The sequence below is a fragment of the Drosophila bipectinata genome, chromosome 4 (assembly GCF_030179905.1).
Source record: "Drosophila bipectinata strain 14024-0381.07 chromosome 4, DbipHiC1v2, whole genome shotgun sequence".
NCBI classification, from domain to species: domain Eukaryota; kingdom Metazoa; phylum Arthropoda; class Insecta; order Diptera; family Drosophilidae; genus Drosophila; species Drosophila bipectinata.
Genome location: NC_091740.1, coordinates 15,932,802 through 15,959,345, shown reverse-complemented (window position 1 = coordinate 15,959,345; position 26,544 = coordinate 15,932,802). Strand labels below are relative to the sequence as shown.

General features: G+C 39.9%; 1 protein-coding gene across 2 annotated transcripts in view; it reads right to left on the bottom strand.

The window, feature by feature from the left end:
• Positions 1-26,544, bottom strand: part of dpr7 (defective proboscis extension response 7) — a 131,947-nt gene that overhangs the window by 11,621 nt on the left and 93,782 nt on the right. For both annotated transcript variants that reach the window (XM_043213375.2, XM_043213376.2), the window contains exon 7: positions 9,764-9,931. In XM_043213375.2, coding sequence (XP_043069310.1) covers positions 9,795-9,931 — 137 coding nt within the window. In that variant the 3' untranslated portion in view covers positions 9,764-9,794. The remainder of the gene's footprint in view (positions 1-9,763; positions 9,932-26,544) is intronic.

Sequence of the window (26,544 nt, the reverse complement as noted above, 5' to 3'; positions counted from 1 at the left end):
AAAAGACGGCTAAGTTCTTAGTCTGTACACTTTTCCGCATCCGTTGTACCAGAATAAAAGAAGAAATATTCAAAAACCGAAAATTCAAAATGTATGAGCTTTAAAAAATATTTCAATATTCAATATTTTTCGACAATTATAGTTGGCATTTCTTATATGGCAGCTATAAGAAATAGCCAAACGATTCTTATCAATTTGTGGGTCGGATCAAGTGACCAAAAATAGAATATGTACGAAGTTACAACTTTCTATCTTCAAAAACACGAAAGTCGGGTCATTTCCGATTGTTCAGGTATATTGGAGCTATAGGATATAGTCGTCCGATCCTTATAATCTTTGGTACGTCGTTTTATTTTGCCAAAAGTAGCATTCATACAAAGTTTGATAATTTTCCTACTTTCTTACTCTACATTTTTCTACTCTCTTACCAAAGATACAGCATTTCCGATCAATGAGTTATGTGGCAACTATAGGATATAGTCAGCCGATCCCGGCCGTTCAAACTTATATACTACGTTCAAAGTTTTAAGTGGATAGCTTTAAAACTGAGAGACAAGTTCGCGTAGAAACAGACAGGCGGACAGACGGACATGCTCATATCAACTCAGGAGGTGATCCTATGTCTCCTTCACTGCGATGCACACTTTTGACCAAAATTATAATACCCTCTGCAAAGGTATAAAAAAAGTAGAGGGAAGAGGGATTCCAGATGTAGCACGGACCAAACGGGAATGTATATTTTTAAATAAGACTCTTTATGTTCTTCCATCTAAGTAGCTGAAGATCCACGTTATCTTTTATACGAGGTCTATACGAAATCCCAGCATATTAAGTTTACTGAACAAGAGTGAGTGATTGACTGAATCTAATGCTTTTCTAAAGCCTGTGTAGATAACATCCATTTGAAATCCCTTTAGAAAGCCATCTATGAGAAAGGATGTCAACTCTAGTAAATAAGTGGTAGTGGATCGATGCCTATTGAAGCCATGCTGACATGGAGAGTTGATCAAAGAGCAAAGGTGTTGCAAATGAGGAGTAATATATAAACATATAATGTATAAAGATTTCGCGGACAAATTAATTTTGATGCAAATATATCGTACGTCACCAAACTCAAGTGAAAAAAAAAAATTGGAAACTTGGGAAAATTTCTGAGCTAAAGATCTCCGACTTTAGCCATGTTTCTGTAAAGTCTATAATATAAAAGAAAGAACTATTAGAATATAGTTTGGGGAGTTTCCTACGTAGCCCCCTAGTATTCTGATAGGTAAGTGTGTTAACAAACTGAGCCCTCAAAAGTCTGGTAATTCCTGCGCTTCCTTCTAAATTGTCCTCCCTTCTTTCAGGCTCTCTCTTAATACAGAAGGTAATGATGTTTTCTGATGCATCCATTCATACCGCACATTCTTGAAGATTTGCAGGGTCTTATGTAGTGTCTACTTAAGCATCTCCATTATGCATTAAGCATATCTTAATTTGTTTTACAAATTCTTAGTTTTCTAGAAGACTTAGTTGCTTGAACTCGTCGCATTCTTTTATCTTGAGCGTGCGATCGCATTTAGAAAGAAGTTGGTGACTGTTTTCTGGTGGTTGTTTATCATAAGTCTGACATAATGGTTCATAATTTATGCTTTATAATACTATCCAGTAATCATTTGCATTTCTGCGCTCACATACGATGCTACTCGGAATAGCCAAATATAAAAAAATTGGGATATTTTAACCTGCCGATTCTGCGATCGTCTTCGCCCAATCCCTCTTCAGGTGGAGTGGCACCTTCTCCACTATCCTTCGTAGTAGTATCAGGTCATTTAAATAGGTGCTTCGTCCTACCACTTCGACTGTGGTGGGGAAGCTTCGAACAGCCAGAGCCAAGCGAACTAAAGCTTCTATATAGTTGGGCTTCACAGTTGGTTCTGATCGCAGTTTTACTTGCAAGATGTGATAAATCGACATAAGGTTTCCATGGCCTGCCCGACTGTGAGTGGCGCCATCAGTTTTCCTCGTTCAGCTTCCATCGCTGCTCATATGATTTGCCTGATCGCTGAACACGCATCACATTTCTCGTGGATTTCTCTTAGTTGGGATTCGGGATTGCCACTGAAGTATGGTAGGTCCTTGCTTACAACTTGTCTTGTAGCAATCTGCGCTGCTGTGAGACCCGAACCCGTCTTTATAGGTGTCGACGTAAGGTAGCTCATGGGTGAAATATGATTCTACGTATACTGACTTTTCACATAGCTCGGTACGTATGCTTTTGAATGAGCTTTTCAGTGCATCTCTGATCGGCTGCGAGCTTTGAAACTTAACTTATTTGCGGCACGTGTCTACACAAAGATTTGAGGTTATTTGTGATTCGTTTTAAATTATCAAAACAAGTGATATATTTGAGTATATTGATATAAAAAACTTTTGTTTCCCTTAAAATAAGGTATGTACAGTATAATTTGCTTAGCTGCATCATGGTCACTTTAGTACAGAGGTCGGCACGGCCCTATCTCGGGGGCATAGGAAATTTCTCTGCCCGAGCTCTGCCACACACACACTATAAATGTGTGAAACGTCATGCTCACAGCCTACTTTCTGCTATTCGTTACTAACACTAATGCGCTAAAATCATATCAATGTATTGGGGTGCCGACCACTGCTTTAGTATGAAAATAATTAGGTTTGGTGCACCCAACTTAGTAGCCTTCTGCACTTAAGCGCCTCATATCGGCAGAATTTTTTATGGTTTTCTATGAAAATTATGTAAGTTAGCTGCGCCATCTATTGAGAACGAAGCAAATTTTCTGCGCATTGCTGGTTTTATCTCATTGTTTTGATCGTGACTTTCGCTCTATACACACATTTGTACAAATTTGTACAAATTTAACAAGATATTAAAATCAAAGCACGTAACTGGTTTAACAATCAAAGAAAAGCTAATTATATTATTATAGCAAATTATAGCAGCTAAAGATAAAGTCGACAAAAAGAAACTAAGTTCTAAATACAAATGCGAAAGGTCTACAATAAATCACATCATTAAACAATAACACAGTGCGACAGTGATTTGGAACTTTTGAAGAGACCTAGTAGGAATTGTTCATTAGGTCGAGTATAGTATAAAACCATGTTTGAAATTTTTCCTACACCCTCAAATCTTGATTTATTTCGAAAAAACGGGTTTTCGAAAGTGTTTTGCTCTTAAAAATTCCTGAACGCGCAATTTTAGGCTGATTTTCAATTTTTCAAGATAGAAACTCAATGGAAGATTATTCTTGTCAGTCTTATTTTTATTGATTTCATAGCTTTTATTTTTTCATTTTTAGCATTTTTAAACATTGATAAAAGCTATAAAATCAATAAAAATAAGACTGACAAGAATAATCTTCCATTGAGTTTCTATCTTTCTGTTAACTTACATACTGGTACTTACATACTGTTACGGTGCGCTCGAATTTGAATTGACTTGTTTTGGGAAAAGCGTAATAACTTCAACAATTTTCATAATTTCGTAATGAAATTGGTCTTGTTTTATTCAGGATTAATGAGACAATATTAATATGTGTTAAAAATGATACCATTTCTTGGAAGTTAAACCGAAAAAATGGCGTCCAAGTTTGAAAAACGTGAAAAAAATTCAAAAAAGTCAGTTTCTTTTGTAAAATTTGTATCCTTTCTGTTTAAATAAATTAACGATATATTTTTTTTCAAAAGCTACAACATTTAACTATTGAAAAACATAAAAAAATTGAAAATCGGCCTAAAATTGCGCGTTCAGGAATTTTTAAGAGCAAAACACTTTCGAAAAACCGTTTTTTTGAAATAAATCAAGATTTGAGGGTGTAGGAAAAATTTCAAACATGGTTTTATACTATACTCGACCTAATGAACAATTCCTACTAGGTCTCTTCAAAAGTTCCTCCAAATTTTTGTTTTTGTCGCACTGTGTAATCCGAAATTGAAAAGACTGCAGCCGGGTCTCATCTAAAGCGAAAGCGAAAACGAAAAGGCGAACATGACTTAGTGGAAGAAGCGTTGTACAAATGGTTTGAGCAACAGGAAAAAAACAACGTAGTTCTTGATCGGCATGTAATTTTAGCTAAGGCATAAGGGTTTTGTCTAAGGTTCAACGACGACTATGAACCTGATGGCTTTGGCGCTGGCGTAAACGTCACAACATAAAAGATGGGAAAATTCATGGTGAAATTGCTGCAAATAATTCTGTGTCGGCGAATGAATATCAACAAGACATTTTACCTAGATTAATTAAGGCTACAATCCGGAGAATATTTTTAACGCTGACAAAACTGGTCTATTTTATAAAGCAATGCCAACTGCAACATTTTACACTTGTGGAAACCAGAGAAGTTGCAATTTTGAACAATTTTGTTTATCTGCAATGCGACTGGAAGTTATAAAAAATCGGCATTTCTAATCGGCAGGTCAAAATCCCCCCGATGTTTGAAAAATGTCAATTTGCCACTGTAAAGAGACTTTTCGACAAATAATCACACAAGTTAATGCAGAAATGAAAATGCAAAATCGAAAGATATTGCTCTTTATCGATAATGCAACAAGTCACTCTGCCGTAAAAGGATGTTATCACATTAAGTTTTCCTTTTTGCCAGCAAATACAACGGCTCTACTGCAACCGCTTGACCAAGGCATTATTCACTCATTCAAACTGGAGTATAGACGTATTTTGGTCAAACAACAATAGATTGCTGTAAATTGTGGAAAAACCACAATTGAATTTTTAAAAACACTATCTTTGCTGGATGTTGTTCACATCATAAGTCAAGGATGGGCGAAAGTTAAAACTACAACTATTTAGAACTGCTTCAAGAAGGTAAGTAAGGCATATGTATATGTAAGTCCCATTCGCCTCAACTTACAAATGTATCTTTTCAGGCGGGATTTAATCTATGCTTTGATGTTATCGAAAGCGTTACTGATGAAGCGAAATTCGTGGAGACCGCATTTGATGCTCAAATTAATTGAGAAGAATATGCCAAAGTCGACTCAGATGTTGCTAGTCATGTTGTTAGTTCGGTCAGTTAACCGGAGATGAAATTGTGCAGTCTCTTTTTGAAGATGACAAGACAATCAGCAGTGAAAGTGAAAGTGACGAGGATAGCGGTGACATAAGCCGCCCTACTATCCAGGAAGGTTTTTATGCAGTGAAGATTCCTAAAAACATTTGCATGATTCACAAATGTGACGAATTTTTGCCAACACTGAATTCTTTGGAAAACAAATTATTCGATCACAATATCAACGCAGAATTTTTTAAGAAAAAATAACAGACTATTTTAACCCTTTACCGCATACAAAGCCATATATGGCTTCTCACTTTCAATAATTTTTTTTTTGAAAAAAAAAACGGTACATATACTAAGCCGTTTGTTATCACTTATCACCTATTACACTTTCAACTATTTTCTGTAAGATTTCTATACTCAGAACTTCTTTGTGTTGCCTTATCTCAAATTTCAATCAGTTTTGTGCTCGCGCCTCAAGCAGACGAACGAAAGTGTATTGCGGTGAAATTAAAATTAAAATTACTACACTAAAAATCAGTTTTATCACTGAAAAGTATTTTTTTTCTAAGAGAATATAAAGTTTTCGTTCATAAAAAATAGAATTTGACTATAGGTGAGCATAAAAAAAAAATAAAAATAAATAATAAATAAAATAAATAAATAAATAAAATGCAGTAACGCGTGCATGTTTATATTCTATGTACATATGCATTCTTAGCATATTAGCTTAACAATTGCACTTGTTTTCTTTTAGAAATTAATGCACAATTATTTTACGGTAGTTTGCAATACGCGAACGAAATCGATGATCCGTTTCTAAGTGAAGATGACAGCATAGCCTATTCCGAAGACGAAGTTGTTGAAAATCAAAAAATCCAAGAGGAAGATGTTTATATTTCGGAGACCGATGAGAGTAGTTCCGATGAAATCTGTGAAAACCCGTGCACTTCTAAAGCCATGCCAAAGCGAGTGTCAAGAAAAAAGACAGAAGCACCGATATGGAAAGCCGGTCACTTACCACCGTATTCGAATGTATTTCAATGTATTTCTATGCTACAATGACAAAAGAAACTGTTTCACCAACTTTCACATGAAGTAATGTATACATGCATACAGAGCCATATATGGCAAACTATGGAATAAGCTGAATGCATACAAAGCCATATTAACCCCATATCCCCCACCCCAAACTATGCCCCCCCCCCCCCCCCCAAACTATACACAAAATAAATGTGTTATTTTTAAGTTGACTTAGTAAGAATTGTTTTTGACCGTTTTACTGTCTTTATTGGACTGTAATTAATGTTATTCAATCGTATTCAAGCTAATTTTAGTATTTATGTAAAGTGTGAGTTCTTGTGATGTGAAAATGTCCGATATGATAACTAACTACGTCCAACTCTTAAGCTTATTCCACTTTTTAGGTAAAATTTCAGTCCCGAAGCGCGTTCTGTTTTGCATGTGGCTTTTCAAAAATGTCGCATCAAGGAAATTGTTGGTGCTAAATGAATATGTATTTTTCACAATTTTGAAGAACATAAACTTATCTGACAACGACTCAAACGAATCTTCAGATTCCGAATAATATATAGAAAACCAATTCATTAGTTAAAATGTAAATTAAAAAACAAAAACACTTGAAAATTAAAAAAAAACCATTTATATATTTTATACATTTTATAACATTTATAAATGTTACAAGTGGTCCTAGGGAGCAATGTGAGGCATCAGACTGGAAGCAGAAGCTGCCCCATGTCAGCGAAAGGAGGTGGACCTAGGACGTCAGAATGCTAGTGCTTCAGCTGAACCTGAACCACTGCAGGGCGGCTCAAGATGTGCTGTCGCAAACTGTGAGGAAGACGAAGGTGGACATAGCGCTCCAAAGCGAGGCCTATAGGGCTGGCTCAGACAACCGCTGGGCAGTTGACCTATCAGGCAAGGCTGCCATCTGGAGCTGCGGAGCAACCGGCGCGTCAATGCACTCAGTGCACAGTGCGGAGAGATTCGTCAGGGCTTGGAAAGGCGACGCATGGCTTTACAGCTGCTATATGGCACCTAGCCTAACCAACAATGAATTTGAGCGCATTATGGACTGCCTGGGAAATGACATCAGAGGCCGTTCTGATGCCCTTTTAGTAGGGGACTTCAACGCGTGGGCTCAAGACTGGGGCTGTCAGAGGACGAATACGAGAGGGAGAGTGGTGAGAGAAACCCTTGCCTCACTCGACCTCGTACTGCTAAATAAGGGAAAACCAGCACACCTTCAGCAGAGCCGGAGCAGGATCCATCATAGATCTAACGTTCGCAAGCTCCTCGCTAGCAACTGGTGCTAACTGGAAGAAAGGCGGCAGTTTTATGGCCAGTGACCACGAAGCAGAATTGTGCTCAATTGGGAGTCCTCAAGAACGACAGAGGGTACAGAGTCGGTACGCTCCAGATGAGGAACTGCACCGAGGCAGCGCGCGACATCGGCAACGTCCCACCAAGCAAAGCCACCGAAATGGCTGACACCCTGGCAGCTAAGCTTGAGGCAGCGTGCATGGCGAGCATGCAGTTGAGAAGCCGCTACCACAGAAACCACGCTCACGTTTACTGGTGAAGCGACGAGATTGGCTCCATTCGAGCGGAGTGTATGAGAGCAAGGAGGCTGCAGCGAGCGAGAGGCAGTGAGGCCAGTCCCCCACGGTCTCGAACGCACTAAAGACCATAGTGCGAGCGCTGTTCCCAGCCGGCAGACAGGTCACCCAGTTACCCACCCCCCCAGCTGACATGGAAGTGGCTGAGGGGGCAAAGGAAGAGGAAGTTCTGGCCATAGGGAGAGGCCTAGCCCCCAACAAAGCACCCGGCTGAGACTCGGTTTTTAACCAAGGCCTGAAGCTGGCTCTTGCACTGCAGCCAGGCAGTTTTGCGGAGCTATACAACACGCCTTTAACACGGAGGACTGGGGCAAAACATTGGCAGCCCTACTCAACGTGGCTTAACGTTCCCAGTGCCATAATGAACGTTGTCAGTAGTTACTTCAGCAGCAGAGTGCTACTTGTAGACACGGATATGGGCACGGAGTCCTACGACGTTACGGCGGGTGTGCCCCAAGGATCGGTGTAGGACTGCTGCTGTGGAACGCCATGTATGACGGGATCCTAAGGCTGTAGCTCCCAGCGGGATGCGACGTCGTCGGCTTCGCAGACGCAGCTACAGCTACAGGAGAGGTGTAGATGCAGCGTACATGCTGGGAGCCATTAGAGTAGCGTTCGGCTTCAGGACAGTCTCCGACGACGCCATTCTGGTCATTGCGGGAATAGTCCCGGTGAAAGAGCGCGCTCGAGACCTCAAGGGGCTAAAGGAAGCTCGCTATGAGGGTGCTGGTGGCGCCCTCGACATAACTAAAAGGGAGGAGGCCAAGGAGAGGTCGCTCACTGCCTGCCAGGATTGCTGGGACTCGTCGACGAAGGGACGATGGACGCACACCCTCATTCCCAACCTTAGAAGGTGGGTGCTGCGAAGCCACGGGCAGGTGGATTTTTATCTGACCCAGGTCTTGAGTGGTCATGGCTGCTTCCGGCAATACCGAAAGCTTTTTGGCCATGCGAAGGACGACTGGTGCCCGGAGTGCGGGAGATCGATAGTCGAGAACGCCAAGCACGTTTTCTTCGAGTGCCGCGGGTTTGCACGAGAGCGCCACCGACTAGAAACGACGGCGGGCCGTTCACTACACTCAGGAAACCTTGTGGAGGTAATGATGGAGAACCAGATGCTCTGTGATGCAGTAGCATCTTTTGCTTTAGCTTTAATGCAGAGGCTCAGGAGCATCGAGCAGGAGAGGCGGTAGGGTGGAGAGTTGAGGCCTGCGGCGGGCGAAGCAATGCCTAGCGGCCGTCCCGCCCGTTCTCAAGCCCTTACTATCCATAATCCATGACCAACCACCAATCCCCCAAGCAACACTCTTCCTCGTAATCTATCACACTTGTCTTTACTCTCAAATTCATACCCGACGCAACGACACGCGACCAGCGCCCTCAGTCGGCTGAGGATACAATATATAGACAACTAATTTTATACAACGAAAATGGATCCAACATTTTTGGCTACTGGCCTCAGCAGACACCACAGAAAATCTTGCTCTCTTACTTACCCACATACTTTTTTGAAAGTTGTTGGCTGTTCAGTCGTAGCAAGGTTGATATTCATCATCAAAAAGATTGCTTCGCGCTGAAACTGATTTTAACATGTAAGCGTATTCACACATTCACATCCATGGGTGAAGGTGTTTGCTTTCAATTTTGTTTCAAAGCCAGCAAAAGTTTAAATTTTTGTTACTATTTAGGCTTGCTACCAACGGGTAGAAATAGAAAAATACCAACGGATTTCTATCCTAAGAAATAGAGTAAGATTCTCTCTGGGGCCTGTTAGGGCCTGTTTCAAGAAATTTTTGCGACCATTTTTCTTATATGAAATAAGTAGTCAATTTGCATAGTTAGTAATTAAGCTCACAGCAAATAAGGTCGAGCCTATGAATCCCCAGTCCGAACAAAACACTTTTAAAATCAATATTTTTTGTATTAGTAATTGTTATTACCCAAAATAGATACAACGAACCAAATAACGTAGTCAATATAAGTTAACCTAACTATGTAGCGGAAAAAAGGCGAAATGCATAGGTACCGTATATCAGTACTATTTTTGATTTTCAATTTTTATTTAAAACTATTAAAGATTATGATTTGTTTTCTTACCTTAATGGAATATTTTAAATGGAAAAGTTAGTCATCTTCCTTTTGGATTAACATCTATGTAAAGACGTGAAATATACAACAACATTTTTATTGATATGAATATAATCGTTGGAGTGTAAGCACCTTTCCTTCTCGACCCACTTGTTTGCATGGCTGCAGGTTGTTCACCTAAAAAACATTATTATATGTATATTATAAAAATTAAACCAATCCGTTAATTCTTCCCAGGTAGCGATTAAGGACGTTTAATACATATTTAAATACACAAAATTAAAATATTGAAAAGGTAAAATACTGGTGACGAAACCGTTACCACAAGTATAATTATTACTATCGATTTGACGAAAATAGTCATATTACTTGTTTATAGTCACGTTACATATTATATGTGTACAAATAAGAAATTAAATAATATTTTTTGGTATTTGGTATTTTTTTAGTTGGTATTTTTACCCAATACCATTTCCGATTGTTCAGTTCTACGCCAGCTATAAAACATAGACGGCCGATAGCTATGAAATTTGGTAGTGGGAATCAACTGATCAAAAATAGAATCTGAACTTTCAACTTTCTCTCTTCAGACACACGAAAGTTGCGTCAATTCCGATTGTTCAGTTATATGGCATCTATAGGATATAGAAAACTAATCCTCATGAAATTTGGTAGGTCGCCAAAATTTTTTCCAAAAATAGCACTCATGAAAATCAGAACTCTCTAACTCTAAAAAGTAACATCAAAGTTAAAGCATTTTCGATCAATCACTAATATGACAGCTATAGGATATAGTCGGCCGATCCCGCCCAATCCGACTTAAATACTGCATGCAAAGGAAAGAAAGGTGTATTTAAAGTAAGTTTCAAAATTTCAAGTTGATAGAAATTTCGTTAAAACTGAGAGACTAGTTTGCGTAGAAACAGACAGATAGACGGACAGACAATTGAACATGCTCATATCAACTCAGGAGGTGATCAAGAATATATATTTTTAAGGGTCGGAGATGTCTCCTACACTGCAATGCACACTTTTGACCAAAATTAAAATACCCTCTGCAAGGGTATAAAAGTGTTCAATCAGTAATATAAACAAATGTATGTGTGTAATAGAGGTCGGGATAGAAACATTCTTATTGCCTTAGCCATATAATACATTCGAATGGATAGAATGAATGAATTTTTATTTCTCTCGCCTCTTTTTCTCGGCTCTGCGCAAACCTCTTCATAGACTTTTCAACTTATCTTTGGAAACATCGACTTTTCCCCTTAAGTGGAAGGAATCTTTCATAATTCCCTTACATAAAAAAGGTGCTGCCAACTACAGAGGCATCTCTAATTATCGGCAATCCCAAAGTTATTTGAAAAATTAGTTGCTCCCCATCTGTAACACCTTTGCTCTTCGATCATCTCTCCTTGTCAACATGGCTTTATGAAGCGTCGCTCCACCACCACGAACTTAATGGTGTTGACATCCTTTGTCATAGATGGCTTTCGTAAGGGATATCGAGCCGATGTAATTTACGCAGACTTCAGCAAAGCATTTGATTCAGTCAATCACTCACTCTTTTTGAGTAAACTAAATAAGCTGGGATTCTTCAGCTTCTTAGATGGAAGAACACAAAGAGTCTTATTCAAAAATGTACATTCCCGTTTGGTCCGTGCTACATTTGGCGTCCCTCAAGGAAATCATCTCGGACCGTTATTATTTACTCTTTTTTTTTTACAATGCTATCATTTTGACTCATTCCAACTTTTGAGTTGAATTCCAAATTTTGAACGAGAAATGAAATAAGAAACTACTTTTTTTTCGCTCAGTGAATGCTCTGCTCTCATTGTTTTCTTTGCTACACATACACGCAGAAGAAGAAGCCTATTTATAAGACGACGGACATCGGGATATTCCAGTCCTGGATGTGCTCTGCCGCGGATCTCAACACAACTTTGGAATCCCCTGACCAGATTGAAGCGGCCGTCGATGAACTGACCGCACAAATCCAAGCTGCAGCAGCCAAGGCTTTCGAACCGCCTAAGAGCCACTGACAGGGACATCCATTTTTGGAATCCAGACGTTACGGCTCTCAAGCTGGAAAAGCGGCGACTCAGGCGGGTCTGGATGCTGTCCAGAAACCCGAGGGACAAGACCAACCTGAATAGAGTCTCCAAGTGGCTCTCTGAACTCTTGGCGGACTTGAGGAAGGAAGCGTTCGACGGGTTCGTTGAACAGTTGGAACCGTGTGACCCACAAAACAATCTGTGGCGCGTCACGAAATTCTCTCCTTTCTACCGCTGCTCGCCATAGGAGGCAGCAGAAACGGAACAACTCTTGGCAGAGCCCGCACGAGGCGACGACAGATACCACCTGTGACGGAAGAAGAGACAGCCGCACAGATTTCAGTGTTGAGCAACAACAAGGCCCCGAGCGATGATGTCATCAATGCAGCCGCAATAAAACTGCTGCCACCTCCAAGCAACTGACGAAAATTTATAATAGATGCTTAGAAATTGGGTAAACATGCTCTGGTACCCATGATACCCAAGCCCGGAAAGCCCGAAGCCGATCTTGCCTCATATCGTCCCGGAACAATGCCACAGAGTGGTGCAGTATATCCTGGACGCCTTCGAAACCAAGAAGTACTGCCTGGCTGTAATGCTGGATGTCAAACAAGCCTTCGACCGGGTCTGGCACTCCGGTCTCCTGCTTAAATTGAAGACTAACCTGCCCAGACCTTACTACATCTTTCTGGAGTCGTTCCACTTCCGGACTCAGGAAGGTCCGCACCGGAGTCCCCCAAAGCAGCGTGCTGGGCCCTTTATTATACAATATCTACACGGCCGATCTTCCAGTTTTGCGGAGCCCCAACATAATGGCAGCGACCTATGTGGGCGATACCGCCTTCCTGACTGCTGCTGACAACGCTACAGAGGAAGTTGCTGTCATGCAGGAGCAACTAGATATTCTCGGCGATTGGCAGAGAAGGTGAAATCCTTCCACCGCCACCACATTTTCTCTCCGTCGGGTCCACCGGTCCACCTCAGCAGCTCCCCCATCCCACAAGTAGAAACCCCAAGATACCTGAGCTTCACGCTAGACAGGAGGCATACTTGGAAGCCTCACCTAGTCAAAAAGCGAAAGCAGTGTGAAGTAAGATTGAAGGCGTACTGTTGGCTGATGAGTAGGAAGTCGAAGCTCTTCGAAAATCCTAATCCACAAGGCGATTATTCGGCCAGTTTGGACATAAGGGATCCAACTTTGGGGCACGGCCAGCAAGACTTATATTCAGACTATCTAGATGTTTGAAAATAGAGCCCTCCGTATCGCCACTGGGTCCCACGTCTACCACGACAACCAGACAATCCACGAGGTGCTTGGTTTCCCATAGGTGAAGGAGGAGATCCAGAGAAGCAGAAGCAAGTACATTCTGAGACTACACAACCACCCCAACGAGTTGGCGACCACTCTCCTCGACAACAGCGAACAGATGCGGCAGCTGCGCAGAACTCACCCGCTGGACCTCATCCGGAATTACTCTTAGACTTTCTTATTTTTCCACCTCTTACATAAGAGGTTACACATAAGCCAAGTTTTCTGCCACAATATTTAATGGTTGTTGGACTGTTTTAAATAAAACCACACCTGTCATAATAAAAAAAAAAAAACATACACGCAAAATTTTAAACATGTGTTTGTTTTGCCCCCCAGTGCCATAGACACAACATCAGAATTTACCATGGGGATTCCCGCCCAATCACAATATATGGATGTCCCAGAACTAGAGGTTCTGCAACATCGAGTAGCCCTGATGAGGCCAGTTGGTCGGATCAATTGGCAAAAAATATTATCTGTAAAAAGTTCAAACGTTTTATTTTTAAAAGCACGAAAGCTGGGTCGTTTCCGATTTTTCATTAATATAACAAGTACAGTATATGGTCGGCCGATCCTTATCAAACTCGGTATGTCGTATTATCGTATTGTGTCGTAACTCGGTATTATTCCAAAAACAGGAATCCCTAGAAACTATCTAACCCTAAAAACAATAGGGAATCGATAACTTTAACATAAATATCCAAACAGACATTCTGTATCTCACTAAATAGTGCTATATAAGCACTCTTTTTTCGTCCACATTTACATAAAAAAACATCTATAATTTTTTTTTTAAAGCTGAAAGCCAAACATTTTTCAAAAGCCCAGGAAAATAAACTGGTCGTAATATTCCCAAGTCCTTGCGACCAACAAGCAATAGAAAGCTTGAATACTCTGGTGCAGCATTCATTTAAGCCTGCAATAACGCTTAAAAAAAGGCATGCCCCAAAACAAAGCCAAAAAAAAGCGAATCAAGCCTTCCTGGTGGTCGTCAGAGCTAGCCACCTTTCAAGCGGCCAGCAGAATCTTGCTCAACAGGGCGAAAGACGGGAACAAGGAAGCCTCTGGACCGGCCTCCACACCGGCCTTCTCCACTGGCCACATATAAAAAAGCCATCCGGAAAATGAAGCGATCCTTATGGAACTCTTTCTACACGGACATAGAAAACAAAACAAAAATCGGTTAGGATAGGCTTGCAAAACAACCCTAGGCTATCTCGAAAAAGGAGATGGCACTTGGACTAGTGTAGTATGCACATACATATATTGAATACCCACTGTACCGAGAGTACTTAAAGGATGCGCACTGTAACACTTTGTTGCAGTTTTTACATAATCCAAAGTCCCGGTCATAAACCCTAAGTGGCCGAAATATGAACCGATCGTTATGGCTTAGCCCGCACACAGAAAGTGCTAGTGTCAGCATAATCGTAACAAACGGTCAGCATATGCATACCCCTCGCGCCTCCACTTGAGAGCGCATAACAACGTATATTATTATATTCCTTTATATATAAGTGCATAGCCATCTCTCTGCCGCCGCCTGCGAGCAGCGCTGCTACGAGACTTAGCCTTACTTAGACTTAAGAAATATTGTAAAAGAACGGAGACATTTTGATCGTTGGAGCGGGACCTCAGCTGCTCCTTCCAAATAAAAACCAACCAAACTCAACTCTTGGTAATATCCTTCATCACACTAGTAAAAGTGGCAAATCTCTAGCTATGCTGCAAGATAACCACTTCCCAAGATGTCTTACAGAAACAGACGTTTCTGGTTCCGTCCAACAAAAACGTTCCTACAACATGCATTAATTTAAATTTTGACCAGAAACTTCTACTCTATACAATACATAGCTTTAAGCTTTACAAATTAGGCACAAATCCAACATACAAGAATAATTTCTATGAACTGACTTATGGTAAGGTAAATAACCGTGGCCAAAACATGGATTATGTTAATACCCAAAGCGAGGAAACCATCACATATGACCCCAAAAGACTTAAGGCTAATCAGTCGATCATCCTTCCTGCTTAAAACCCTGGAAATGATCGTCGTCTTGGATCCACTCTTATACCAACCCTTATATCAAAGACACAAAATTCTTAGAAAAAGGTTAAATCCACACACTCACTCATCTCTAAGATAGAAAGAGTTCAACTCAAAATATCTACTTGGACATAGAAGGGGCTTTCAACAAGGTTCTCCCAATCACCATAACTGACGCCCTGACGTCTCTTACGTCTACACTAGCCCCATCAACACTCTCAAGGGCCGTCAGCAGAGGAACCCCGCAAGTAGGAGTTATCTCCCATCTCCTATGGAACATAGCTATGGAACATGAAATCTTAGCATACTGGACACGCAAAAATGGCCTTGAAGTAAACGCGCCGAAAACAGAGCTTATCCTCTGAAGCAGAAAATATAGAATGCCACTACCCACCCCGCCAAAACTAATCAACCAGAGGCTCTTCTCTGGTGACAGTGCTAAGTACCCAGGGGTTGTACTAGATAGGAATCTTAACAAAGATGAAAGGTCGAATAAAGCCGCCAAAGATCTTTTCACCTGCAAAAAAAGGGGCTCAAAAGGGGCTTAAAAGGAGCATTGCATTGTAAGCTGGATCTACACTGCATAAGTCAGACCCAAACTACTGTACGGCGTCCTCGTTCCAGACCTCAAAAAGAAATCAACCACAAAGAAATTGGGAAAAATTCAGAAAACGGCAGCACCATGCATAAGTGGCGACCAGAACCACTGCAAACGCATCCCTAAACTCCACAGGAACAGGCGAAGGTGGCGGCAGTCAGACTAAGAAAAAGTCACCTAGACTATAACATCTCGGAGATAAATTCGTAACCGACATTACGAACGTGCCAGATATAGATCCAAGGTTGGTGGGGAGAGAGGTTGGTGGTCGAAGCGGTAAGACGCGTAGTGTGGCGCTCCCTGAAGCGCAAGCCTGCGCGGAAAATTAGTGTCAAATAAAGGTGCTCATCAGGTGCGTGAGGGTCTTACCTGCGAGGCCTGCCTCGAAACGCCCTAATCCGGGTTCATCCGACGCGTCCGCCAACGTCGTAAGAGACGGGGAGATCACTTGATTTATATTTATATTTATATTTATATTTATATTTATATTTATATTTATATTTATATTTATATTTATATTTATATTTATATTTATATTTATATTTATATTTATATTTATATTTATATTTATATTTATATTTATATTTATATTTATATTTATATTTATATTTATATTTATATTTATATTTATATTTATATTTATATTTATATTTATATTTATATTTATATTTATATTTATATTTATATTTATATTTATATTTATATTTATATTTATATTTATATTTATATTTATATTTATATTTATATTTATATTTATATTTATATTTATATTTATATTTATATTTATATTTATATTTATATTTATATTTATATTTATATTTATATTTATATTTATATTTATATTTATATTTATATTTATATTTATATTTATATTTATATTTATATTTATATTTATATTTATGAGCATCCGAGCTCTCTACGAGCGACTGGCCACTCAGACGGACAAGCAGGGACGTAAGGAAGCGCCTAAATCCCACCAAGCGTCACAAACATCCCCTTTTTCGACCGGTAGCGGAACCCAGGAGGAAGGGAACAGGCCCAGACCCCCCCAAACAACAAGAGGAGCAAGAGGGAGACTTCGCAGGCGGCGACTCGAACGAACGAGGACGGAAGCCAGGGCACTAGGGCAGACCGTGGAATCTGCAACTCAGGCGAACAAGGATGCCCAAGACTGGAAGCTGGTTGGCCCCAAAATGAAACCCTGGTCTAGGAATCGTTAGGTGATCAGGTGGAAGTGCGCTCCTTGTCGCACAAGATTGAAATCGAGTGTAGGGATCTGGACGAGATCACTACAAAGCTGGAGGTTTCTGAAGCCATTGGAAAGCTGGTGGAATCTCCAGAGGTGCCGGTAAGCGATATCTTTTAAAGGAAGGCTTTTGGCCAGACGCAGACAGCCATAATTAGACTGCCTGCAGCGTGTGCTCGGAAAGCAATGAAGATAGGCTGGCTGAAGGTAGGCTGGGTGCGGTGCAGACTCAGGGAAAGGAGCAGAGTCATTAAGTGCTTCAGATGCCTCGAGTTTGGGCACATGGCGAAACAATGTTAGAGCGCCATCGACCGCTCACGAATGTGCAGGAGTTGTGGCAAGGACGGCAAAAGACTGCGCGGAAGAACCAAAGTGTGCGTTCTGCAGCAAAGCCGGGAAGGAAGCAGGACACATAGCAGGAGGTGGAAAATGTCCGATGTTCAGGAGCGCCCTCTCACAAAGGAAAAGCTAATGAAGTGCTCAACCTTAACCATTGCGAGGCGGCTCAGCTTAGGCAGGCGGTCAGAGACGAGCAGACACAAGTAGTCCTGATCTCGGAACCATATAGGAGCGTCCCAGGAAACGGATGGCTGGCAAGCAGCTGCAAGGGAGCGGCTCTGTGGTCAACGGAGACGGCTCCCCAGAACATTAGGACATCCAGCGAAGGTTGTGTCCTGGCCAAATAAATGGGGTTACATTTTACAGCTGCTATGCCCCGCCAAGATGGGAAATCTCGCGCTACCTAAGGAAGCTTGGTTGTGGATGCAAGAGGCAGATCGCCGGTGGTCATTAGAGGGGACTTCAACGCCTGGTCACCGGAGTGGGGAAGCCGAGCGCCGAACGAGAGGGGCATCAGTCTGCTGGAACACTTTGCGGCACTGGACGTGGTCTCGGCCAATAAAGGCCAAAAGCTGATGTACAGCAAGGCAGGGCATGGATCTGTCATCTACATCACCTTCGTCAGTGACGCTTTGACTTTCGGCGACCACCCTTGGAGGGTGACAGGGCCGAAATGGAAGGACACGCGTTTGGATCGAGAAGCACTCTCGGTAACCCTGCAGACGCTGGACCGAATTTCATCATCCTCACCGGAGGGAGCAGCGAAGGAACTTTTAGGATCACTAGCATATGCTTGCGACAGTGCCATGCCTAGGAGGAAACCCAGCAGAAGAGGAGCACCAGTATATGGGTGGAACCAGGACATTCAGTAACTAAGGACCGCCTGCCTGCGGACAAGAAGACGCTTCCAAAGGGCAAGAGGACAAGGGCAAGGCTCAGAGGACCTAACCGTCAGAACGGAGGAGTTCAAGGCAGCTAAGAGGGCCTTGAAACTGCCTATAAAAGCCAGCAAACCTGAATGCTTTGAAAAAAATCTGTGACGAGGCGGAGGTGGGCACATGGGGTAAAGCCTACAAGGTCGTCATGAAAAGGATTAAAAGGCAAGAACACCTTAGACCAACATGCCCTATCCTATTAAGGAAAATAGTGGAGGCTCTGTTCCCGAAGCACCTGCCAAAAAGGGAGACTATACCAGCCGATGATGGGGAGCCGTTTACGCCAGTTACGGAGGAGGAGATCCGGAGCTACGCAAAAAATATTAAGCCTGGAAAGACTTCAGGACCAGACGGAGTGCCAAATTCCGTCCAGAGGCAGGCCTTGCAGGAGAAACCGGAGGTCTTCGCTAAGACCTTCAACAAGCGTCTTCAGCACGGCACTTTTCCAAAAAAGTGGAAAAGGCAGAACCTCATTCTACTGCCGAAAGGGAACAAGGCTACAGACGACCTATCAGGATTCAGGCCCATATGTCTCGTAGACACGGTAGGGAAATTCCTCGAGATGACCATAGCTACTCGCGTCTCGAAATTCTCTGAGGCCAAAGGAACGCTCTCGGTCAGCCAGTACGGCTTCCGTAAGGCGCGCTCCACGGTGGACGCCATCAAAGCCGTGACCGACACGGCGGAAGCAGCCATCGAGGGAACTCGGTGGAAATGGAGAGAAAAGGAGTATTGCACGATGGTAACACTAGACATCCGCAACGCCTTCAACTCGGCTAATTGGACACGTATCCAACCAGCCTTGTTCTTGGCAGGCACTCCTAGATAGACCAAAATCCTATGAGGTGACTGAGGGGGTGCCGCAAGGATCGGTCCTCGGGCCAATTCTTTGAAACATCATGTACGACGAAGTACTCAGGATCCAACTACCGACGGGATGTAAGCTCATCGGCTTCGCGGACGACCTGGCGCTGATCGTGGTGGCGAAGGAAACCAAGGACGTGGAAACCAATGCGAATGAAGCAATACGGAGAAATTGAACCTGGATGTCCGACTCTGGACTGGACCTAGCAGCACATAAACGGTTCTCTTCACGAGCAGGAAGATGGTGGAGTACAATACCATCCAGGTGGGCAACTTCTACATCACGTCAAAGGAGGAAATTAAATACATAGGGGTAATGCTGGAAAACAGGATGTCCTACGGAGCGCACTTGGAGTACTCCACCATAAAAGCTGCAAGGATCCAAGGAGCACTTTCAAGGATGCTGCCAAACGTGGGAGGCCCAAAGGAAGGCTGGAGACGTCTTTTAGCCAGTGTCGTCACGTCGGTCTTGCTGTACGCAGCGCCGATATGGGCTCAGTCAGAAGGCAACAGGGGCTTAAGAAAAAGCTAGGGGCATCGTAACGACTAACGGCTCTACGCGTCATCCGGCTTTAGAACCATATCCGAGGAAGCCGCCCTTGTTCTAGCCAGAATGATTCCAATTGATATAATGGCTAATGAAGCGGAGGAAATCTACGCATCCAATCGGAAACGGGGAAGGAATTCATCCCGAGGGGCCATCAAGAGGTCAGCCCGACAAGCGGCATTATCCTCGTGGCAGGAGAGGTGGGATTCAACGACCAAAGGAAGATGGACGAACAGGCTAATCCCAAACATCAAGGAGTGTATCGGACCCAGTTTCTTACAGGTCACGGGGGGTACAGAAAATACCTCTATAGATTCGGACACGACGAAAGTCCAGTGTGCCCCAGCTGCCCAGGAGCAGACGAGGACCCAGAGCACATTTTGTACAATTGCAGAAGATATCGTGCCATCGTCGGATCTCTACCAGATCCGGAGCAGCTTGTAGAATTCATGTGTAGCTCACAGGAGCAATGGGACTGGGTAAGCCAGTTGATAGCTTATACACAGGGCGACTTAAGAAGACTTGAAAATGAACGTCGCTTAAGGGAGAAGGCCTAGATTAGGCAACCCTTCCCCGCGAAGTAATACTTTGCAGTGGTACAGCGGGGCTTGTGGTGTGTGCGTAGGCGTACACTTTAGTACGTAGGCGCCGGCTAGACATGCCGGTGAATCGTGCATGCTATTGGTACGGGCCAATAGTATCTAGGATAGATTTTCACCTCAATGGCGCCATTCAAAAACAAAAAAAAACAAGAAAGGAAAGCTAACTTCGGACGGAGCCGAAGTTGATATACCCTTGCAGTTAAAACCGGATATATATCGCAAACATCGGATATAGTTGGCCGATCTTTATGATTACATCATAATAAAACCAATTAATTACAAAAAAAAATTTAAAAAAAAGTTCCAAGCTTCTAACTTCAAAAATACGAAAGTTGATATTTCTACCAAAAACCATTTCCGATCGTTCAGTTATATGGCAGCTATAGGATATAGTCGGCCGATCCTAATGAAATTTCGTAGGTCGGATTAACTGACCAAAAATATAATCTGTACCAAGTTCCAGCTTTCTATCCTTACGAAAACACGAAAGTTTGGTCATTTCCGATCGTTCAGTTATATGGCAGCTATAAGATATAGTCGGCCGATCCTTATGAAATTGGGCATGTCGAATTTGAAGTCTCTAACTCTAAAAACACCAAAGTTGTACCATTTCCGAATAATCAGTTATATGGCAGCTATAGGATATAGTCGGCCGATCCCGGTCGTTCCGACTTATATACTGCGAAAGAAGAAAAAAGAAAGAAGGGTGTGTGCAAAGTTTCAAGTCGATAGCTTTAAAACTGAGAGACTAGTTTGCGTAGAAACAGACAGACGGACATGCTCATATCAACTCAGGAGGTGATCCTGATCAAGAATATATATACTTTATAGGGTCGGAGATGGCTCCTTCACTGCGTTGCACACTTTTGGACAAAATTATAATACCCTCTTCAAGGGTATAAAAAAGATATAGATCCAAATAGGATACAAAAATAAGGATAAGGAAGTAGATTCAACTACGGTATAACAAGTGACCGAACACGGTTTGTGTTTTTTGAATTTTCTTTAGGGAAAGCCGTTAAGCCTATATCGGCTCGACTGTTGTTGCTGATCAAGAATATATATTATTAATGGGGAGAGATGATTTCTTCTCTATGTTACACGAATACAATACGAGCTATGTTATAACCTACTCTCTCTCAAAAACAAAATTTTAAATCCTACATGTAATATAATATACATGTGTACATACAAGTTGGTAGCTCGACTTATAGGACTATATCTTGCGTTTTAGAGTTAAGCCAGTTATAAGCGATATATTAAAAGTCATATGGGCTATCTTCAAACGAAACGTGATTTCAATAGTTAGACCCAACGTTGAGAAAACAAATTGTTTTTTTTAAACAAAAATGTATTTACTGTGTATTTATTTTTACTAATTAGGCCTTTTGTCTTAAAGAAAGTGTAATAGATATTAAAAAAAAAAACATTCCCAGTGAAGTGAAGTATGCTTAGATATATTTATTAGTTATAAAGGTTTGCATCTTTTAATTAAACAAGTTTTTAAAAGTTTTTCACGTTATCTTAAACGAGAAGAAACTGTTTGAAAAAACAGTTTTTTCTAATTTTTTTCAAATTTATAATTATTGTTTACAGTCCCTGGCTTTAAGACCAATATTATTTATAAAATTTCATAAAATCATAGGGAAAATAACGTAATATTCTATAAAACCACCTAATACACTTTAAGATAGGCTCGTTAAACAATCTTAAAAGAGCTTCAGTCTTAATTTTTTGTCTGCCAAATGGTCAACTTGAAGCGATGTATTTATTTTTCGCAAGACATTTTTTATGTAACAAGCTATGAATTATTTGACAGGGTATAATAATAGGCGATTGTAAAAAAATGGAGGGCCCTTTCTTAATCGCTGAATATTTAAAATGTATTTTTTATTCTAACTATTTTTTTTTTGTAAATGTTACTTGAATTTTTTTTCCAAAGTACCGAAATGAATTCCAAAAAAATTGGTGAGAATAGAATGGTGAGACGAAAATAAATGAATGAGTGAGTGTGACTTGTCGCAAAATTTTTTTACATATTTTGCTCATAAGAATGTAAAAATATTTTTAATATTTATTAATAAATATTTTTCCAACAAAATTTTGCGTAAAATAAATAAATATATGTAAATGTAAAATATGTAATAACTATATACATATTTTATGTAAATAAATAATTTAAATCAAAAAACACTATACAACACTATTTAAATACAAACATATCAACAGAAGAAAATAAATGAATGCGATTTCCAAGTGAAATCGTGTAAAAAAGGACTGGTATATATAAATATTATAAAATATATATAAATATTATAAAATATTATAAATAGATATATAAATATTATAAATTTATATAAATATAAATTTAGTTATTTGTTTGAGTGAGATCAGATTCGGCTCAAAGGCTGTGTAGCCTTTGAGAACATTTTTTTAAGAAAAAAAAGAGAAAAAAATTTAATGAATTAATTAATTTTTTCATTGAAAAAATTAAAATAATATAAAAATCGTCTATAAAAAAAGGTACACACGACTACAATATACCCTTATACTTTACGAGTACCGGGTATAAATATTTCAAACGTTAATATTAAAAAACAAATATATAAAATTGTTCGACTTGACCTGACGCGGTTCTTTAACAAAAACAGTTTAGGTTTTTAAATATTTTATAAACATAAATTTGTTCAGGATCGCCCTTCCAAGGCCAAACTCCAATAATGAGATGCAAATGTTATGTTAATTAGATAAGGTATTGTAATTTATTATATTATTATAAATAAATAAAAACTTATTTTAGTTAAGAATTAGGTTTATTCAAATTGTGCTACAAAATACCAAATTTTATTAAATGTTACAATAGATAAAAATTCATATATGGTAACATAAATTTTAAACAGCAATCATCATTAACTGGGAGTCGGATGTCGGACCGTAGGCGAACATTTTGCGACCTTCGCTGTAAGTCCAATTTCGGTTCATAGCCAAAAATGTTAGGAATTCGATTCGAGCCCGATATCGAATTCCTGACGAATTCACTGTCGGTTCACTTGTTCGGTTCTGCTGCAGCAGATCGAATCCATAAGTGAAGCTACAATGAACTTTAAGCTCAGAAAATTCAGATTTCGGATTCGATAACGAATCACAATTTGTGTTAGGTAACCGAGGGTTTTCCATAACTCCAAAATAATGTTGGTCCAAATAATGTAATGTTCAAAATTCTTTCTCAATATATCTCACAAAAAAGGCCCGGTATTTCAGTTATTTATGTTTATTTTTTATCTAATAAAAACAATCAGTCACGACCGATCAAGAATTAGAGGGAACGACGAGAATAATAATAATGCGAACGCGGCTCAACGCTTGATGTTTACTTTTGATTCCGTCTATTTCATTATTATATCTAATTTGTTAGATTACTACGAGGATGCCAAACTTAGGGCTACCGAACGGGTCGAAGGTTGTGGACAGCAAATGGCCTTTCCTGGAAGGTCAGCTGTGAATAAGGCGAAGGGCGATACGCTCGTGTTGCCGCATCGAAAAAAAGCCGATCGTTTGGTCGGAAATTTGGTAGGTCGGATCACTGACTAAAAATAGATCCATATAAAATAAGGAGGGTTGTATTATTTTGCCAAATTTATCATTCGTTAAAACTCCTAACTCTAAAATCACCAAAGTTATAATGATGAAGTTTTCAGTTATCTGCGAAGTAGTTTAAATCTGTAGAGATGTATCATGGTAGGGATTGTAAAGGCAGAGGAACGAACGTCTCAAAACTTAGCCACCATGATGAAACGATGATTTCCCTATCCCTTAATAGAACCCGATGTCCGTCCATTTCCAACAGGTCTCATTTCAACTATTTGCCCAATCATTAACGAGTAGTGAAGTGCACTTGAACAACTGAGAGTAGAGTGGTGTTATTTAGGAGACTAGGAAGATCCCTCACAGTTCCGACGAGCTTAGAACCGAGAAATATCCTATACACTGTACAAAGGATCTGACAGAGGCAAATAATCAAAAACTGTGATGACGTATTATTTAAGCAAAATGTAACGAAATTGTATTTTAAAAGTCAAAACTTATCTTCGGGATATCGGATTTTACTTGAAATCTAACGGTTCTTTCTTAAAATACATTTGCTATCGTGAACACGGGTTCATTTTGGCAACGCAGCTGCGCTTTTGAAAGTTATTTCTCTTGTTCAAATCGCCCTTTATGGGGTTATATAAAGTTGTACCGCACAAAAAAATGGAATTTTATCGATTTTTTTTGACACCATAGAAAATATTTATGAAAAATGTTTTACCGACGTTGTTTAGAACATGTTTGTGGGTACTTATTTAAATTTTTTCATAAAAAAATATTACATAATAAAAATGTTATGGCCGAATTCCCGGATCGTCTTTTTTCGATGGTGTCTTGCGGTGGACATGATATCCTGAAAACGGTTCATTCAAAAAAATTCAAAAAAATTTAGTTAGTATTGTTTGGTCATTGATAATTTTCAATGACGTAAATAAAAGACGAATTTGAATTTAGTATGAACGTTATAAAAAATGTTTATTTCTGCCTGCAGATGAAGCCGGATGATCATCTGATAGACCAGCTTATGCTGCATGCAGAGACTAAAGTAAAATACAGAGAGGGCGGCCCGACTGGTCACTGCGAGCTAAAACTCTCTATAGAAAGCCCGTTTAATCGACCGGCCGAGAGAGAGTCGGCTTGCGATCAACTAAGCTTTTGTATAAACTTAAGCCTAATAAATAAACATTACCAAACATTAGGCTAACATATTTAAACATAAAAATTACACCACTGCTGCCTGACCCGACAAGTATATTGTATTGTCTAGTCCGTAAACGAAGCATTTTTAAAAATTTGGATTAACAAAAAAATGCCGACGTTTTTAACAAAAAATGTACTTTTTCAAGGTATAAGATTTTAAATTTTTATGCTTTAAAAAAGGAGTTTTCAAAAAAATTGAAAATCCCTCGTTCACGGACTAGCTAATATCATAATAAATAATAGTTTAAATTTTGTTGATCGGATCAATAGTTTTTTATTAATCGTGTCCACCGCAAAGGTAATTTCGAAAAAACAAGGTTCTGAGATAATCGCGTTTAAAGTTTCAAGTTTGTTCAAGTTTTATATGCAGGTAGTGCGCTATAAATAGCTACAAGTTCGGTTCTAATGCTCCGATCGTTTTGAATTTTTGTGCATGTATTCTCAACAATATATACTTAAAGAATATGCAATAAAAAAAATCGATTTTTTAATCAATCACAACTGTATTTCCCGGCAAAAACTCGTCTTATCCATAGTATCCAGATTTTTACTGAAGTTTCCCAGGTTATATAGGAAAATTTACAAAGTATTGTTACATCAAAATAAAAAAAAAATTGTTTTACATATACCAAATGAATATCAGACCATATTATCTTAGGATAAATATAAAAAAATGTTGTGCCATGCTTCAAGTCCTCCACCATAAGTATTTGGTAAGTACCGCTCTCCCCATACAAGCCGGACCACTTAGATGATATTAGATTATATAGAAAAACTACACCCTGCATCGTCCTACGATTAGTTAAAATTTGTAAGTTTATTAGTAAGATTCTGCTACTGTAAGATGGAAGATGAAGATTTGCATCCCATTTAACACCTCTAAGTAAAAAATTTTAAAAATTCCTTTGTACGGATTCTATGCGATCCTGATGTACTCCATATTGGGGACACATAACTCCAGACACATAAACCGTACTCCAGTATCGGAAGAAATACCAAAGAAATGTATAAGCTTTTAGTAATTTAGGGATCGTTAAATTCTTTGGACCACCTTTTAATGAATCCAAGGACATCTTTAGCCTTATGAACCGTTGTGTAAATATGGTCAGCAAATTTGAGTTTGGAGTATAATAGAAGACCGAGATCATTAACCTGAGTTAATTTTTCTAAGGCAATCCCACAGAGAACATACGTAGCCTGAAGAGGGCAGGAACGATAAAAAGACATAAGTTTGCATTTTGTTCAAACTCAAACTTCTCGTTTAATATTTAGCAGCCAATTATTATTTTTACTTTTTTATTGTTTTGTGAGAGATAAAATAATCTCGTCAAACGACCATTTTTTGTATTTTATGAAAGTCTGTTTTATGTTTAGTTAAAGTTTTAGTTGTGTCCAAAAGAAACCAAAAACTGGTATATATGTATGTCAGTGTGTTCGTCTTACTTTTAGTCTGATAAA